General features: G+C 42.0%; 1 protein-coding gene across 4 annotated transcripts in view; it reads right to left on the reverse strand.

Moving 5' to 3' along the window:
- Positions 1 to 20082, reverse strand: part of EML6 (EMAP like 6) — a 262095-nt gene that overhangs the window by 133899 nt on the left and 108114 nt on the right. For all 4 annotated transcript variants that reach the window (XR_010123243.1, XM_054473926.2, XM_063649364.1 and 1 more), the window contains 3 exons: positions 19638 to 19823; positions 17914 to 18049; positions 3184 to 3385 (listed from right to left, as the gene is read on the reverse strand). Coding sequence is in view for 3 of the 4 variants with exons in the window: in XM_054473926.2 (XP_054329901.1) it covers positions 3184 to 3385; positions 17914 to 18049; positions 19638 to 19823 (524 nt within the window). In the remaining variant the exon portion in view is untranslated. The remainder of the gene's footprint in view (positions 1 to 3183; positions 3386 to 17913; positions 18050 to 19637; positions 19824 to 20082) is intronic.

The raw sequence follows: 20082 nt of genomic DNA on the forward strand, positions 1-20082 counted from the left end.
AGGCCTGCTCACCACACCAACAGTAACAAGAAAAGACATAGGAACGTCACACCAGAGCCCTTTATCATGGCCTGTCAGCCAGTCTGGAAAGGTGTTTTAGTGCATCTTTGGGTCATTTTCATTATTTGAAGGAAATCAGCAAGAATTATAAAATGAGGTAACATTTCCAAAGATTTTGAGATTCACAGAACAAAAAAAAATTAAGGCTGGGCATGATGGCTCAACGCCTGTAATCCCAGCACTTTGGGAGGCCATGGCAGGAGGATCACTTGAGCCCAGGAGTTCGAGAATAGCCTGGGCAATATAATGAGACACAGACTCTACAAAAAATACAAAAATTAGCTGGATGTGGTGGTGTGTGCCTGTAGTCCAAGCTACTTGGGGGGCACAGGCAGGAGGATCACTTGAGCCCAGGAGTTCAAGGCTGATCCTGCCACCGCACCCCAGCCTGGGTATCAGTGCAAGGCCCTGTCTCGAAAAAAAAAAAAATTAAATACTACTTCATAGAAAATATTACTTTCACTTTGGAAATTAAAAGTTGTCCTTTATGTACACCAAGGGTTGTTCATAACACATACATGTTAAAAAGTACTTACAGGATAAGATGCCAGTATTATTAGCTTTTTAAAAAGTATGCACCAGACACAGTGGCTCATGCCTATAATCCCAGCATTTTGGGAGGCCAAGGCAGGAAGACTGCTTGAGCCCAGGAGTTCAAGACCAGCCTGAGCAACGTGGTGAGACGCCATCTCAAATAAATTTTTTAAAATAGTTGCGTGTGGTGGGGCATGCCTGTAATTCCAGCTACTTGGGAGGCTGAGGTAGGAAGATAGCTTGAGCCTAGGAGTTCGAGGTTACAGTTAGCTATGATCATACTACTACACTCCAGCCTGGGAAACAGAGCAAGGCCCTGTCTCAAAAAAAAAATTATATATCAATATATATCTCTCTCAATATAAATATATATCAACATAAATAAATACCTCTCAATATAAATATATCTCAATATAAATATAGGTCAATATAAACATATATCTATATATCTACATATCAGTATATATAATCAATATAATTATATATGTATGTAAATACATAAAAGCACTTTCTAGTAATAGTTATTTCGGTACACACAGATTGAAATATATGTTACATTTGTTGGCCGTCCTAGGAAGAAAATGTGTCAAAGATGAAGAAAAGCAAATGATATCCCCGCTGTTGCTCCTCACAAGCTTCCCTGGGTGCCCAAGTGATGGGTCCACTTTTGTGGGGGTGGATACCTCACAGGACTCCTGGCCAGTGAGCACAGTCACTGCTGGAGAAGTGGCAAACAAGGGCCAAGTGCAGCTCAAACAAAGCTTTCAGCACACATTCCCATCCCCACAACACCTAAATCCAGGCACTCCAAACTGAGTGAGCCTGAATGAAACATCTGAAGATGCAAATAAGGCTTTACAAGTTAGGTGCAATTGTGTTATCTGACTTCCATCAATTAGTACTTCTTTAAATATAGTCTTCTGTTAACACAAACTAGTGTCTGGGAGACTGAGAACCTAGAGCTCTGCAACAGACAGACAAGAATAAGTCACATGCAGCACAGTTTCTCTCAAAGCATTCCACCATCAGAAGGGATGGGGCACATCTCTTCGATGCTGAGCTGCACAGTAAATAGCTTACCAGTCCCTTAGGCAGCCTGCACTGTGCAGCCTCAAGCTGAGTATGTTCTCAATACCTCATCCATTATGCATGATCTCATGCTGTTTCAACCTTGTACTATTTTAAGCAATGTAACCCTTGCTTTACTAGTAAAGAAACCATCACTCCTCAGTAAATGGTACTATTCCTCTAAAGTCACTATGCTCATCTTTCTCAAGAAATTATGACTTTTAGCCTTCCTTAATTTTAATACTTAGTGTAAAAATGCATTAAAGATTCTAGTCAAATTAATGGTTAAAGGGAATAAGATTCTGGTAGTCAGGGTTCCTCAGGGATGTTTGCAATTCTGAGACTCAACAATTGTTAAAATATAAAAGTGAAGAACTTCCTTGAAATCACTTCTTTCTGGATAGGTATGAGTTTCACAGGTGTCTAAATAAGTGGGAAAACTCAAGAGTAAGAGAAAGAGAAAAACAGAAAAGGAGAAATGAGTAAAGTGAAGTATAAACCAAATAACCATTTATGTCACACAAGGAAAGAACAATAGTTGTTTTAGTTGTTCTCACTGATTTTTAGATCAATGAGGTTTTCGTGCTTGGTAGAGATGGAAAAAATAGAATTAATGACTACACTAATTGTATTTTGATTAGACTCATAAACATACAAAATAAGGGAGGTGGGAAGTAGTGAGCTTTAGTCCAGTTTGCATTGTTCTATTTTAGCTATTAAAACCCAGAGGCAGTAGCCATTCAATCGATTGATCAGTCTGTTCCTCTCACACTTTCCATCTTTCTGGCCTGTTTATCGTTGAGCATATCTAAAGCTTAGCACTAAGTAATAAAATATTGAAATTGGGGTAATATTCTTCATCTCAAACCTTTAAGTCATATGTTCATTCCTTCAATAGGTACGAAAATACTGGAATCATAAGTCATTGTGCTCATTTTACCCAGTTGTGCTCTCAAAAGAATAAAAATGATCCACAGCAAGAAAGCTGGAGGCTCTGAGTAAACTATTTTCTCAGGCCCCATGATTCTTTGATCTGATGATGTGGTTCAAAATTTCATCTGAGACTTTAAAAAGAAATAATAGTTTACCCATATGCTAAAGGCAATTTTGAGAATCAGAATTTAAGTTCTAATGATGATAAATGAGAGAGTCTCTAACGAAATTGTAAAATCTCCATGCAGCCCCCTGCAGAAGACCAAGGGCATGAGGGGACAATATGGTTTCATCACGGACGAGTGTGCTTAGCTCATAAATCTCCAATTAGAAAGAACTGGAAGCCAGCCTCACCAGTATTCAAATATTTTTCACTTCTAAAAAACATTTCCATGATTAAAGATGTAGCCAAGAAAGACAACAGCAGGAGCAAAATGCCAAAAACCCACTTGATGAGCTAAATGTCTTAATGTTTCATTTGAAAACTGTGTGGTTCTGTTCTGCACTTTATCCTTCTATTAATAAGCAAATTTGGGCAAATAAATCCATCTCAAAGAAGTCAGAGAGGTGACGGCGGTGGGGCCTCACCTGACAGAGCGGTCATCGCTGCCTGTCACAGCCAGAGGCTTCTTGGGGTGGAGGGCCAGAGCCCAGAGCTCACCCTCGCAGTGGCCCTGCAGGATCAACATCGGCTTGTCTCGCTCTCGCACAATCACTTCAAATATCTCACTGTCCTGGGTCCCTGCTAGAAGGCGGTCTGCTTTCCAGCACACGCTCCGGATAGAGAGGCCTGACAAAAATAAGTAAAACAAAAGCAAATCTTCACACTATTCACACACACTCACACACACACACACACACAAACCCTAAAGTAAATGCCCTTTAACCATGATAGCATCAAATGTGACACATCTTAAAGACTCCTGGAGGCAGATAATCAACTCTGCCACCATTCTGTGTTGTTTTTTTTTTTTTGAGATGGAGTCTTGCTCTGTCATCCAGACTAGAGTACGGTGGCGCGATCTCAGCTCACTGCAGCCTCCGCCTCCCAGGTTCACGCCATTCTTCTGCCTCAGCCTCTCGAGTAGCTGGGACTACAGGTGCCTACCACCAGGCCCGGCTAATTTTTGTATTTTTACTGGAGACGGGGTTTCACCATGTTAGCCAGGATGTTCTCGATCTCCTGACCTCGTGATCCGCCCGCCTCAGCCTCCCAAAGTGCTGGGTTTACAGGCATGAGCCACCGCGCCCGGCCCATTCCGTGTTATTTTCTTACAAGCGTTGGATGTTTCCTCCACCCCTTGTGATCTAGTTTGCGAAAGAGCGGCTGCTTTTCCTTGACTTAGGATAACCATGTGTTTCTACAGCAGGATTGTTTGTTTTTTTTAGAGACAGGGTCTCACTCTGTTACCCAGGCTGGAGTGTGGTAGCACTGTAGCTCACTGAAGCCTCGACTTCCTGGGCTCAAAGTAATCCTCCTGCCTCACATTCCCAAGTAACTGGGACTACAGGTGTGCAACACCATGCCTAGACTAATTTTTTTTCTTTGTAGAGACAAGGTCTTGCTATGTGTTGCCCAGGCTGGTCTTAAACAGTAGAATCTATTTTAAATACTATATCATCAAGTAAATATAAGATGATAAATTGGTCTTCATGAAAACCTAACCTTCAGAATAATTTCCTTCGGATTTGCCATGAAAGAAGAATCAGTTCAACCTTTAGGAATAACATTGTGTTAAAATTATATGTGGGTGATACTACAGAACAGCTGATGATCATATTAAACAAGTTTAATACATATTTGATCAGAATCTAGATATATCCTACTGAATAAACAGATGCACCGTGTCTCAGAAATATGCAAATGAAACTCCAATTTCAGTCTCAAAATACCATCAAACATTTATCAATGAAAATACTATTCTTCACTGACTTAATTTATGGAATCTTCTCCACAAGCCTCTTCTCCAAAAGCATAGTACTCCTTTCAAGTCCACACCTCCCTCTCAGTAGTACTACTTCATCCTCCCTAGGCAGGTCCTCACTTGCCTGAGTCTCAATATCTTGGATTTTTTGCAGTCTGTTCTGTTCCTTACTGGGCTTGTTATTTGTTTAAGCAGTGAGTTTTCTAATCCGAATTAGAAATACAGAAGCAGTATCAATTTCCTAACTGCTTTAAAACAAGGCCAGGATGTGATGGGCTCCAGTTTCCCTCCCCAGCAGGCACTATGTCTCTGGGATAGAAAGTATCAGAAGTTCGAAGACTCGGGCTCTACTCCTGCTCTAGGTCCAGCTGGCTAGACATAGGAGTATTCCTTCCCTGCTGGGGACCAATTTTTCTCCCGTTAAGATGTAGACTATAATTATGGTGACCAAGTAATCTGTCATTCCAATTAGAACGCCTTTAAGAGGCTCTAAAACTAAATTTACATAATACTTTGAAGTATTTGACTAAGGAAGTAGCTTTCTTATGTTGAAAGACCTACTAAATAGTTCTATCAAAGTATTTTCAATTATAACATTCTAAAAACTGTTTACTGCAAATTAAAAATCTGGGGCAGAGAGATAAATAGGCAGAGTGATGAACAGGCAGAGTATGGAGGATTTTTAGGGCAGTGAAACTATCCTGTAGGATACTATAATGGTGGAGACATGTCATTACACATTTGTCAAAACCCACAGAATGTACGCCACCAAGAGTGAACTCTAACGTGAACTACGGCATCTGGGTGATAATGACATGTCAAGGTAGATTCACCCACTGGAACAAATGTACCACTCTGGTGGGGGACATTGATAGTAAGGGAAGCTATGTATGTGTGTTGTCGGTGGGAAGGGGTGTATGGTAAGTCTCTCTACATTCTCAATTTTGTTCTGAACCTAAACTGTCCTAAAAAATAAAGTCTATTAAAAAAAAATGGCCAGGCACGGTGGTTCATGCCTGTAATCCCAACACTTTGGGAGGCTGAGGCAGGCAGATCGCTTGAGGACAGGAGCTTGAGACCAGCCTGGCCAACATGGTGAAATCCCGTCTCCACTAAAAATAGAAAAATTAGCTGGACATGGTAGCACGCACCTGTATTCCCAGCTACCCAGGTGGCTGAGGCACGAGAATGGCATGAGCCTGGGAGGCGGAGGGACTTGCAGTGAGCTGAGATTGTGCCACTGTACTCCAGCCTGGGTGACAGAGCAAGATTGTCTCAAAAAAAAAAAAAAAAAAAAAAAAGGCCAAGACAAATACTAAACCAGCTGGGATGCTGGGACAACAGAAGGGGTAATTTGGGGTACATGGACATCCTAACTATAATCTTCATCTTAATCACCTCACTGTGGTCTTGAGAGGATCCAATGAGATAATGCATTTATTAAGGGAAAGTAGTTCTTCAAGGCATAAGGCTTTAAACAAATACATGAGATAACTGTCCTTACTCCTTGCTCTGAATTCATTGCTACAGGTCTTGAAATGGTGGGAGAAAGCACACAGGCAGATGTATTATTCCCGCCAGGAGGAGTAGAGACACCCTGGCAACACTAGTTCAGGGTCAATTACTCAAAATCCTCCACTGCAAACATCAGGATGGGCTTTCAAGGATGGGAAGGACAGATGTATGGTGAAAGCAGTCAGGATGTCATTGCAAGCTGACAGGGCATGCAGCTCAGCTGCAGAGAACCACACGGCCTTGCGCCCACGATCCTGTTGCCACAGCCCCCCTCCTTGTCGTGATCTCTTTCCCTACCCTTTTCGGGGTTTCATTACCACTCAGGAGTCAACATATTCCCGTTTTCTCCCTGGTGTTTTTCTCAGCTCCTGCAGGGGCTCGGCAGGAGGGGCTGAATTAGTTGTCTCCCCAGCAGGCTTTGCATCATCTAGTTTTATTACACAAAGGGTTTAATGCTTTGCTCTTCAGCATCATCAGGAAGGAAGAAGAGTCAGTGATATTTCAACATCAGCAAAAAACAAATAATCTACTTTTACTGTATTTATTGTCTGCTTCCTCTCAGTAGAATAGAAAGGTCTGTGAAGAGAGTTTTATCAGTTTTATTTACTGCTATATCCTTAGCACCTGGCACAGTGACTGTCACGTGGTAGATGCTCAATAAAGATTACTGAGCAAATGAAATAAAACATCAAGATCAAACATTTGAGTCCTTGGAGATGCCAAGAAATAAAAGATACCACCCCTGTTATTCAGTAAAAACATTCAAAGAAGGGATATATTCATCCCTTTATTCCAGAAATTTTTTTTCAGCACTACTCTGTGCCTGACAGTGGAGCTTAACAGTGAACAAGACAGGCTCCTGCCGTAATGAAGATTACATTTGAAAAAGGGGCCAGACATATGTAAGCAGATATCCATGCATCAAAAACTAAAGTGATATAAATGTATATGTGTACGTATATACACATACATTGTATACACATATAGACATATACATTACATCTTAGTGATACGTTATATATTTTAACTGTTATTGAATATTCAGATCATAGTCCTTTTATAATGCCATTGATTGTTTTAAAGACACAGCCCTTTTCCAGGCAGGCCTGGAATCCATGGCTTCACTGTAAGCATGAACACACCAGTTCTCCCAAGGCCTCCAACAGCATGTCTGGCCTCTCAAGGCCAAATGACTTGAATTCCTCCCAAGGGCCTGGAGTTGTATTTGGCCAAGCATCTATTTTATGCTTTATTACAGAAAGGGTTTAATGCTGTACTCTTCAGCATTATCAGGAAGGAAAGAGTTAATGATTTTCCAACATCAGCAAAAACTAAATAATCTACTTTTTTACTGTATTTATTGTCCTGCTATTTTTTAACCTTATTTGGGGGAATAAATTCAGCAAGGAAAAAAGATTGTAACAACCCACGACCTGGAATTAAATATCAACATTAAATATATATCTATATATCCTCTCTTCCAAAATTTTTAAGAGGCTCAGGAACAAAGACGAACCTTCCAACTCAGTCCAGACTAATGAACCAGTCAAGTCACACGGCACTCAGTGTTTTTCAGACCATATCCATGGAGCTCTTGCATTCCTCAGAAGAGTGCCAGGTTCCTGGCAAGGAGAGGGCCAAGAAATGGGACAGCAAGAGGCGGGAGTTTGAGGATCCCACTGCTGCATTTCCCTTGACACCTCAGCATCTCCGATTTCATTTGAAAAAGGGTTCCACTGAACTAACCAACGTAAAGGCAAAGCTTAGCAAGGATTATTTCTGGCTACACATGGGTGGAAGGGAAGAGAACAAGAGAAGGAGCTGCTACATTTTCATTGCTTGCAATATCAACTTAATGAGCTGTGAACATTTTCTCTCAGAGAGCAACTGGGTCTCTCCATAAGTACTCAGTTCTTTAAACACATCAATTGTCTTTTGTCACATCAGACAAGTCAACCTCATGGGGTCTGTCCACCAGGCAATAGATACAATACCAGGTCACTCTCATTCCTTAGATAACCATTTTAAAAAGGAAGACATCAGTGGGTCAAAAGCTGTATTCATGTTTCCTAATAACATCCCATTTCCATCCTTTTTAAACCTAATGGTTCTTCTGCATGCAAGAGTGGTAAAGAGAACCACACAGTCTCTTGTGGGAACCTTCTGGTGAGACCTTGGTGAGTGGCAGATCCTTGACAAAGTTCTGACATTAATTCACTTCTCCTGTCTATCCAGGCTTAGTTTCTACTTCTGACACAAACCCAGGGAACAGAAATGTAATCATGATGTCCCAGCTGGGCTGGCCAAGGCAGCTGCAGCATTAGAAGGCAATGAAGCTGTCTTATCCTCCTTTATATTCTGCTCTGGGAGTCAGAGAAATATAAGCTAGTATTTGGAATATGGTTACAAATCTATCAGTAGTTAAGAGAAACAGGAGAAACCATCCTCATTATTTAAAACCACAGAAGTTCTCTTTCCTGAAGAAATACACATCATTGTTACTTTTGACAGTATGAACTGAAGGCGTTTCACCACACAGATGAGATGTCCACATTTGGACACCATACCCTGTGCCACTTGTGATGAGAAAGGTGGAGCTTGGGCCTATGCTTGGTACAGAGAGCCAGCAGATGGCAGTAGAGAGCAAACCACCAATCTAAACCAAAAAATCCTCTAATGCCAAGACCAAATCCTCACCAGTCCGTGGCCCTGATTTTATACTCAGACCAGAGAAGAGAAACAGCATCCTTCCAATTCCCTCTGCTACAGTCCTGAAGCCTGGCCATGGGGAGATCTAGTCTGTGAATATCAAATCAGACCTCATTACTAAGGGACATTGCTTAGTTTCTACCACTAGTTTATTTTGAACAGGTAAATATATGAACTGGATTTATATACCAGCCGTTCCTAGCTGTGTGACATGGTAAGGTATTTAGTCATTCATATCATTAGTTCCTCCATCTGTAAAGTGGAGATATTAGTACTCACACTTCATAGCATTGTGAGAATTCAATGCAACAACACTTGACCCAGTGTCTGGCACTGAGGAACGAATCAATACGTTATGCTATTATTTTAACCCGCGGGTTTTGTGCTAGGTCAGCATCTTTTTATTAAGTTTACATCTCAGCACAGAACAACTTGCTGTATGTGTGGTCACATCTGAGCCCTGTAAGGTGGCAGTGCCAGGAACTATGAAGTGCCCCATGGGCCTTTCCTAGAGTCTTAGTTACTCTGCCTTATGTTACAACTTAGCTTTTGTCATTTGCTATTACAATTTTGATCTGCTGGCACTACAAACTCGCAGAGGAAAAGGCTATGTTCCAGCACACAAAGAGAACAAACCAAATGGGGAAGAAAATGGACTTTTCTCCCAATTATTTGGTCCAAGAGGGGAAAACTGAAAGCAGAGAGAGGCTCGTATTTAATAGTGTTCTTAAAACCCATGTTCCAAGGCCTGATATGGTAAAGGGCCAGGCATAGTTGTTCCCAACCCTCAATGTACACCAGAATCTACAGAGAGAACGTTTAAAAGATACACATGCTTGCGCCCCTCCCAGATATTCCTCCCAGTTGATCTGGACTAGAGCAAGACTTCATTACTTTTAGCTCCCCAGGACTGAGAACCACTGCCTGCTCAAGCCATTCTCCAGCTAGTGTGTTCTCGCATGTCAGATTGTTGAAAATTCAGAGTGCCCGGCAGGTCCCCAGCTGATTCTAACGCAGTGGTTCTTCAGTCACATGCTGGCAAACTCTACCCCACTGGATCGGAAAGCCCAAGGATGATGAGCAAATCACAAAAGACAGTAGCACCTCTGAAAAGTCGACTAAGTTAAACAAGCAAGCCCTGCAGGTGGGCAGTAAGGATCCTCACCAACTCAACCAAGCCGTGTGCCCGTGAGTGCCCATGAGTGCTTAGGAGGTGGCATTATCATTAACCCCATGGACAGCGCCAGGCCCTCAATGGGGCTAGTAAATATGTGCTGAACTGATGAGGAAATAACAGCATAGAAAGTTTGTATTACTTGCCTCAAGTCACAGAGCAAGCTAGCAATAGGGAAAAAAAAAAAGAGGATTCAGGCAGTTCAAGTGCGGAATTAATACCCTTCCCCACAAACTTATTTCCTATATCTGTGAATGTATGCCCAGAACATGGTACTGAAGGTGAAACAAGACAAGGTTGTGGCTGTCTCCTGTAAACCTAACCTTATTAAGGATGCAAAACCAGGGAATGCCTTGAGTGCAAGAGGTAAAAGGTAAGAAGAACGAGAGAGAGGAAGAGTGATTTCACCCAGACTTAAGAGGGAGTATTGAGAGAGGGTGTGGAAAAGACAGCAGAGACCTTCAAAACCCCCCGGCCTTGCAGCCCCTCAGGAAGGGGTGGCTGAGGCCACCTAGGGAGCCTGGATCCTGGGCACAGGAGCTCTGGGCCTTGCGGGGGCTTCTGATGTTCTAAGTGTAACGCTGAAGACAGAGTTTGGAAATGTGAAAGAAATGCAGGAGGAAAGACAAGCATCTCCCCAGGGATTCATAAACACCAATGATTTCGGAGCCCAGTACAAAACAGAAGTGTGGGGCCCCTTGCTAAAAAATGATTAGGAATTCCAAGGAAGTGACAGCAAAGCATGCAACCAACCGCAGGGCCCTCCTGAGCACCGGGCCCTGTGTGACTGCCCAGATCTCGGCCTGAGAAGCCTTCCTGCCAGGGGACCCGCAGGGGAGTTTGAGGATTAAATGGGATCCTGTGTGTAGAGTGTGTACCACAAAGGCCACCACAGAGTGGGCAATCAGCACTGGCCCTGAGCCGGGAGAGTCACAGGGCTGGGGCTGCAGGTCATCCTCAGCACGGACTGCCTATGACCTGCTGCTCCTGTTCACAAAGGCTCCTTGCCTGAGAATCTCCAGCAGAATTCATAGGCAAGGTTTCTTTTTACAAAATCTCTGCTTATTTCAAAACCCACTCCACAGGATCCAAAATTCTATAGCCACAGGAACTGTGAAAGATCCACAAAGCCTAGTGAGATATCAGAAGATGAGAACACATAGCCAAGCCCATGGCCTCCCACCCAGGGAGAAAACCCACCCAGGCTAGCTTTTATGTAAGGCTGGCTAAGGAGAGTTATTTACAGAGGAATTACTACAAGCCAGGCCAGCAGCCCTCTGACACCATGTCACACACAGAACCTGAGGACACAACGACACCACGTCTCCTGGCTGCAAATCTGTCTCCAGCTCCTGAGGCACAGGCCTCTGCAGTGTTCTTCTACTTTCTCAGCAGAACAGTGAGGCTGAAGGGCAATCCCAGAGAAAAATGGTGGGCACGCATGGAGAGCGGTGACAGAGGCAAGGAGTCAAGAGGTGAGCAATGGAGCCACCCGCAGGACCGGAGAATAGGATGTGCTTATTTTGCTTCTATCGTAAACAAGGGTGTTCTCAGGTTTGAGAGTTGGTCTTTTGGACGTTCTCTGCAAGGGTTCTTAACAACACTATAAACATTTGGGGCCAGGTAATTCTTTGTTGTGGTGGCTCTCCTGTCCATTGTAATACTTTTAGCAGCATCCCTGGCCTCTATCCATAGATGCCAGTTGCAACTCTGCAGTTGCGACAATTAAAAATGTCTCCAGACACTGCCAAATGTCCAAAAAATCACTCCTGGTTGAGAGCTGCTAGACTATCTGACCATCACAGTACTCAGAGGAGTAAAAACAGTAATAAGCATGAACATTGTGGAACAACCACCTGGGCTCCTACCTCTGATCCTATCCTACCCCAGTCTGCTCTCTGCTGTGGGGCAGGAGAACTAAGTGGAGATCCGATCATGCCACATGCCTCCCTAAACCTGTAAGACCTCCCTGTAGCTGGCGCTTGGAGTGCGAGCTTGCATGTCACAGGTTGACACAAAGAAACCAAGTTATCTGTTCCTCCTTCTGCATCCTCATCACTTGCGCTCCTCCACAAGGCTCCACCCTCCACTCCTATGACACTTTTCATTCACCTGACAGCTACTTCCAGGACTCCAGCACACACTAGGCACATCCTAAGTGGGTAGGAGGCTTCAGTGAACAAAGATCCCTACCTTTGTGGAAACAGACAATAGCCAAGAACATAACGCAGAAATTATGCTGTATGTTACAGGGTGAAAGGTAGACCCGGGAGAAGGGGATTTGGAATACTTGGAGTGGTGGAGGCAGAATGAGTTGCAATTCTAGAAGAGGTCATCAGCATAGGCTTTATTTGAGCAAAGGTTTGAAGGAGAGGAGGGAAGTGGTCATGCAGATTCTAAGCAAGAGTGTCACAGGCAGAGGGAGAAGTCTGGGAGGGCAGCAAGGGGAAGGAGCAGCCAGGGCGAAGCAGAGCAATGGGGAGAGTGGTGGCTGCCATAAGGACTTTGACTCTGGGTAAGATGAATCATTGCAGGGTTTTGAGGAAAGCAACAATGTGATATGGCTCACATAAAGTTCAAACAATCCCTCTAGCTGCTGTGCAGAGGATGGTGGTCGAAGCAGGAATGCAACTTACAAAGCAACTGCAGTATTCTATGTGAAAGATGGTGGTGGCCCGACCAGAGAAGGTTCAGTGGAGATAGTGACAAGTCTAAGGAGGGCATCTCATATCCTGGAACTCTGGCCTGTAATTCTTGCTCAGTGATTCACCTAATGCAGGATCTTTCTGGATTTGGAGTTTATAGTCCATTAGACACAGCAACAACTCAATAAATATGTGTTGGTAGTTAAAACCCACAGAACTCCCCCAACCTCCACTCACACCTAAAATATAATCATGACTGAAGTATACTTTTCAGGACTTCCTATTCAGTTCCTAGGCACGTATCTGGCACTTGGATGTTTAATAAATGTTTACTGAGTGGACAAATAAGTAAATAATACATCTGCTACTGTGTGAATAATTACTGTATTCCTTTAGACAGAATCATTTATAACCATTAACTCAAAGTGTTTTATTATCCTAGAAGTAATTCATTTTGGTTGATGGACTTTAAGAATTTTGGCTTTTCTTGCCACCACTACAAGCTACTTAAGCTTCATTATTTTACCCAGATCATAAATGTGTTTTAAAAGTTATCAGACTCAGCATGCACTGTTATGAAGTTTGGTGTGAGGTATGAGTGAGTGACTTCAGTTTACAATTAGCTTGATGCTAACGACCCTGGGCCTCATTGTACGTACCATCCATGAAGTGAGGGAGTTCTCCCCATCCCCTCCTGCCGCCACCTTACATCCAGGATTTCTCCCAGCTTGAAAATTCCAGAATTTTATATTCACTAAGATGTATATGGGAGGACAACCACCCCATATAGCCGAAATCCTTTGGTGCCAGATGCATTTTGGAATTCAGAAAAATGTGGATCTTGGACTTGTAATATATCCAGCAGAAACTGAGGCAGCACCTTGAAATTAAATATTTCTATAACAAAATATGTAAGACACCCAGTAGCTTCATATCAGGTCAAGTTTTGCTGCCAAATTAGTTATTTAAAAAATCTTCTGGTATTCTGAACTTTTTGGCTTTGAGAATTGCAGATGAAGGATCCTGGGTGAATTAGGTTGTCGGTTTATATCATCTCGTGTTGTTGTTGCTACAGAAACTTGTTTGAACTCCCAGTCAGCAAAAATCCAATAACTCACAAAAGACGCACAAGTCACTGGTGCAAATAAAACGTTACAATTCCCTTCACTGAGGGATGGCCCTCCTCATCATGTGAGGGACATTTTCTTTGACTAACCCCTGGGGAGAAGGGAGGGAGCCCTCAGAATCAGATCTGACACTAACCAATTCTTGATGTGAATGTGACCCATCTCCAATCATTCACGCTTAACCAACCTAAAGTGGGGTTAATTGTTTTTACTGTAAGTCAAGTGTCCTAATTAGCTCAAGCTACTACAAAGATGGAAAAGAATTAATAATGTCACTTTATTACAAAGCCATATCATTTTTTTCTGAGCTTGGTATCCATCTTAGTTCATTTTAAAACTTCTTTCTTGATGGCTAACAGTTAAAAGTTATTAGAAGATGCAAATGTATGCAAATCTTGCAAAGATATGCATTGAACAACTTGGAAATTGTCAGATTCATTTTGTAAATCTTCTAGATGTCTACAGGAGGAGCAACAGAAGTCTTTACAGGTGGCACACTAAGTGTGATCTTTATAAATACCCTCAGATTCCTAAACACTAGTAAGCAGCAATTTCTTAATTTTTGCTAATACTTTTAAATTTATAGAACATAGAAAAGTACCCATACCATGTCATGGGAACTGGGCTGTGGCCATGATTAATTCTCTTGCTAAATTTGTTTAGAAAACTATTTGGCTATTTGAGTAAGATGAGAAATCACTACATTTCCATTGAAATGAATTCGAGTGCCACTGTTTCACAAATAGCAAAAATACAGAAGAAAGCTCATTTATATCAAGATAGTTCTTATAAAACTGTCATGTCCAAACTGAGAGCAAGGAAACTTCATGTCCAAACTGATGGCAAGGAAGTCTAACACTGCTCTGGCTGAATCTGTTCCTTTCAAACATACTTGGTTTGTTTGAGGCAAAGAGAGGTGGAGCAGAAAGCCAAGCCTTCTTTGAGGGAAGGGATGAGGGGTTGGCGGGGGGTGGGGAGGACACCTGACCATCTTCTGTCCACTCTTCTTTCTTTTGTTCTTTTTCCACCCTCTTTCCTTCCCTCTTATTTGCTCAGCTCTCTGCTAATGTTCAAACGACCAAGGGTATGGTATTGCCTGGCTGAAGGGGCAACTACGCCAGAAAGATATTTACATCTTGATTATCTCCTCAAATCCTACATATTTTAATTCCTACACTTGTGTTGGGTCTTCTACCTCACTTTGGATTTGGGGCACACCTCCACTTGCCTTGGAGAGGCTGCCCCATCACAGGATGGCCCAGGCAGCTGGCCTCCAAGACCACAGGAGGGCCGGTTCTGAGAGTCTCTCCCTGTTCGGAGCTGTGGAAGGTGGCTCTGGAACTCAACATCCTCCCTTCCTTGCCTCAGTGGAATAATGGCACCAAGTCCTGGCTGAGCGCAACAGAGCACCTTCGAGGGGGATTCAGAGCAAGTTTCCCCACATGGCCCTGTCCATACAGGCTCAAGAACTCCCTAAGTTGGGAGCAATGGGTGGGCCAGACTTTAGTTGTTACCAGTAATTCAAACCAGGAGCCTTTCTTCTTTTGATGCTACAATGTATATTGTTTTTTCACTGAGGACTGGAATGAAGGCATCTCTTGATGCTTGATGATACACAGTGGCCTTTTGTGACAATGTTGCCCAAGCCAGGGGGAGGGGATAATTTTAGGTGGGTGCTCCAAGGGCAAAAATTAAACCCCAGCATATTAAACTCATGTCACAAATATTAGTTTAAAGCAAAGTTTTAAAAAGATATATTAATCAGTTTAAAGTAAAATACTAAGCAATTAAGAGTACTGGTCGTCAGCAGCAATTCTAAAATTAACATCATCCATAGCATCCACACTGTGGGGCTCCATGCTAAGCAGTGCCATCTCCACTCTCCTAGGAGCTCCATCCCAGCCCCTATGCCCTCTCTGATTCCTTTGGACTCAAACTGGAACATGATCTATACCATCCTTTAAAAGCACAATCTGTTTCTCCCTACAAAACGCAGACTACTGCCTTATCAGTAAGCCATCTAAGATGCACACCAATCCCTGATCAATGCCAAGCCCAGGCACCACAGAGCACATCCTATGAGGTGCAGGCTTGTTTCGGGTTCCCAGTGTCCACCGTGTACTCCCCAGATGTGCTTTGATCTTGGCAAGGATGGGGCGGGAATCTGAGACTGATGTACAATGGAGGGCATCGCTGACTGTCCTAACTCTGTAGATGGGAGTTGGCTGTGGGGCTGATGTGATCAGTACAACACCTGGTTACACAGATCCTCATTCACAACTGGTCCCTGAACTTTCCCAGGAGAGCCAGGCTCAAGGACTCAGTATTGGACAGAAAAGTATAGCAGGGTAAACAAATGGCTTCTTAGCTGATCCCCATGCTTTAAAATTTATGCCTTAATTATGTGATACAATTTCTGGATTAGTTAAATGGAATAACTGCCAAAAGGAGCCATGAATCCTGGTTGGCGCTCCCCAACGTTTAGTCAGTTTATGGTCACTAATCCCATCTGGCAAGTTGACTCTGCTCTCTAAGTACATGTTTTGGTTTCTGGTTTACCTTGAAAGATACACCAAGAAGTTTCATGGTTCAGGGTCAAACATTTTTGGCTACTGTACTTAAAAAAAAAAAATTGCTCTAATGGGTACTTGCAAGCTTATATCTGTTTGGCATGTTGTTTCCGGATCAGGTTTCCCTGGCCCACACTCTATGGCAGAGAACTTAAGGACTTCGATCTCCTTGTCCCTACACTGAGGTAGACACCAAATTCCACAACTTCCTATGCCAACCTCTGTGCCTAGTATTCAGAAACGTATGCACACCAGCATCCTGAGCCTCCGTGAGAAGACAACAGTCCAATCCTGGATTAGTTGACTTAAATGCACGTTTTTGTATTTCACAGATACATAAAGCAGCTGGCATCCAGGTATAAACAGGAAGTACAATATCCAGCTCATTTCCCTGTTGCTCAACTGTTGGCAAAGTTTTGCTGCAAACAACACTATTTAAGGATGGCCTGAAGGATATACCATCTACACTGTTTTCTCCCAGTCCTCTGAAATCTACCTAAGGCCGGCAGAGAGCACCACACACTGCCACATGATCTGGCCTATGAACAATCTCTGTGGCAGCATCACCATCAGGTCACACAGTGGGGGCTTCACGAGGAACAACCCAGGAGAAACAGCTCGTTTCAGGCCTGTTGAGGACTTTGAGCCCTATGTCACAGCGTCTTCTCTAAAAGATGCTCAGGAAATTTCTTCCTTATCTCGGCACTGAAAAAGATTCCCCTTCACAAGAACGATGGGTAAGTTTTCATCCTCTGGACCGCCATGACACAGTACCATGTACCCCTCCCTTGGTGCTGGGTCTGTGGTCCACCTGTGGGGAATGAACAGAACCTCCCAACCTGTGCTTAGTGTATTAACAGCGCTATGACTTCCTCTTGTCTTTCCTATTTACATTTTCCACTTTAATCTTTCTCGGCTGTAAATTCTTTGTCTGCCAAAACGTAGCAGGCCTATCATGAGAATTTTAAAAGATGTATTGTATTCTGATATATACACTCTATATATGGTGAGGATAGCTAACAGTTTGAGTGATAAGTGCGCTTTGCGAGTATATTTAGTCCTCATCCTAAGCATTTTCCAAGTATATTTAATCCTCATACAACTATGGGAGGCTGGTGCTAGTATTATCTCTATTTTATAGATGGGGAAATAGATGCCCCGAAATTTGAGACTGCCATTCAATTTCTTAACTCTCTCATAGGGAAAAAGAATTTGAACCCACACCACATGATTGAGCCCATGCTCTTAATCCCTACTACTATAATTATCTACTACTTTAAAGCTATTTTAAAAATTAATTTGTCTTATTTCTCCTCTCATTTGTTTGTTTTCAGAGTCTGGGTACATTCACTTTTATGGTAACCAACTTGTCTAGAACTTCTCGGTTTTGTCACTGACAATCCCATCTCCTAAGAAACCTGAGCAACTTCATCAGAATGCTTATTTTGGCTGCAGCATTGCTGGTTCATACAGACGCATTTGTGCGAATTGGGAAAAAGGACATCCATTTACTTTTAACATACTTTTGCTTGTATTCAATATATTTATATAAACTGCTTTTTTAAAACGGGGTATAGAGAAACAAATATGAATACAGAACTTCACATTATATTTCACATCCAGAGTTACAGGTAAGCTTAACACATATATTACCTTTATATCCTTGTTCTGTCTCCCTGAGATCAATTTTGGTTATTGGTTTGAAATCAGTGTCCCATAGTCGTATACACCCATCTCGCCCACCAGTGGCAAAGCCTTCTTCACAAGCATACATGCTAAAGATTCCAGCCTGGTGATTAAAACAGGTAATACTCAATGCTGCAACCATCCTAAGTATAATGACTAGATACAGTTGATTGTTGATTTAAAAACATAACAAGGCAAAACCAAAAATAAAACCCCTTTGTTCTCTATTGAAATGCTGACAATAGACCAAGTAGCCATTTATAATACTGTTCATCTCAGCTACATTTAAAAAATCCTAATAATCAAAGCAAACTAGTTCAAGTACTCTTTTACCACTACTAAAAAGATGGCAGTTTTAAAAAAATTCAAAAATACAATTAATGCAGATATGAGAATCAAATTCTTTTATGTGACAAGTGGCCCTTAGAGAGAAAAGACAACTATGGAGGTGTTTCATGGAAGTTGCTGCCTAAAATAATTAAGTAGAAATAAGAGGCTAGGAACATAAACACTTTCATAGGCACAAAAGTGCCCAAAATGTACCTCAGTGGGCTCACAAAGGTATCACTTGAACCTAATTGAAAATGTAAATAGCACTTGTGTTAGCTTGTTAAGCATTGTTTGAAGATTTTCACATGTGAAATAGTTTTAGGAATTTAAAGATGCTCCTCCACAGGAAAATACTTGATTTGGTTTGTTCAAAAGTGCTGCAAGAATATAATGTTGACATAAGATCCAGTATAAAAAGAAATTAGGTTACTAAGGCAGCTGCTTTTGTGAATGAGGACAAATACTGACCTATTATTTTAAGAGCTGTTTCATAATTAGTGAAGCCAAGAAAATTCACCTGCAACATATAGTGAAAGATCTGAAATGCCATAGCTCTAAGAGTTGCTTAAATTTTTCTTCATATTAAGGGTATAGGGGATCAATTTGGAGGCAATAAGCTAAAGGTTTATCATTTCCAATAACATCTTTACCCAATTTCCATTCACTATGATAGGCTTTGCCTTTTACATCATCTTCCCATTTGTAGGGACAATTTTATCGTTTGTAGATACAACAATGTAGTCATTTTCATGTGTGTCAAAAAAGAGAGCAGAGTGGTAAGAAGTTTGTCCTTGTTCTTACCAAGCAGACCATCAGAAGATATGTAGTTATCAATGGTTTCTGATTGTACCTTAAGAGCTCTTGACACTGGTAGGAGGTAACACCCTGCACCTCAACATAAAGAATGAGGAAAATCTATCTTACCAACCAATATAAAAGCAATAGTTATCTACACCTTTCCTGTTCAAACTATGGGTCACTGATGAGTTGTGGCAACATCATCCCAGACCTATGGAGCCAGAATCTGCATTTTAACATGATCCGCCAGAAACTCATGGGCACATTAAAGTTTGAGAAGTGCCTATAAGATGAATCTGATGAGCTAGTTCTAGTGTTCTGTCAAACTACTGTAGATGACACAAATCAAGCAATTAATAGTTAAGGTGAGGGCTAATTACATTGTATCATTTGAAATATATTTTCCTTTAGGTGAGCAAATGTAATATGGGAAATTGTCATGAGTGGGGAGTGTTCAGCAGGGTCCTCTGATTCTAAAGCAACAAGGGAAAAATACAGGGAGGGATTCGTGGTCTCACCTTATTTAGTAAGTCACCCACAGATTTCCATATGGTAATACTTACACTATGTGCTCCTTGAATGGTGCGGACTAAATTGAGCCCTTTCCAGACATAGATGTCACCATTTAAAGCACCAGAGTAGGTGATGTCTTCTTTGGCACATGCAAGGCAAAGGATGGTCTGAAGATCCCCTGTTTTGCCAAATATCCCTCTTTTTGCAGTCAGGGCATTTCCACACAGTGTCCAAAACTAGAATGTAAGTGATAAAATAGATCTCCAAGATAGAGTATTCGGATGTATTGCATTGGTGTTTATTTATACTTTAGTGCATTTCACATAATTTGCTCTATCCAAGCTAGGCACAAATAAGTTAATTTGCTTTGCTCTAACATAACCACATGTAACACAAAAGCATTTTAACTAACTACCAGGAATATAAGAAAAGCCTATAACAACACTTTTAAAACTTTCAAAGTTCCAAAATTTCAAAGCTTTGCTTATTGTTTAA

The sequence above is a fragment of the Pongo pygmaeus genome, chromosome 12 (genome assembly GCF_028885625.2).
Source record: "Pongo pygmaeus isolate AG05252 chromosome 12, NHGRI_mPonPyg2-v2.0_pri, whole genome shotgun sequence".
In the NCBI taxonomy this organism is placed as follows: domain Eukaryota; kingdom Metazoa; phylum Chordata; class Mammalia; order Primates; family Hominidae; genus Pongo; species Pongo pygmaeus.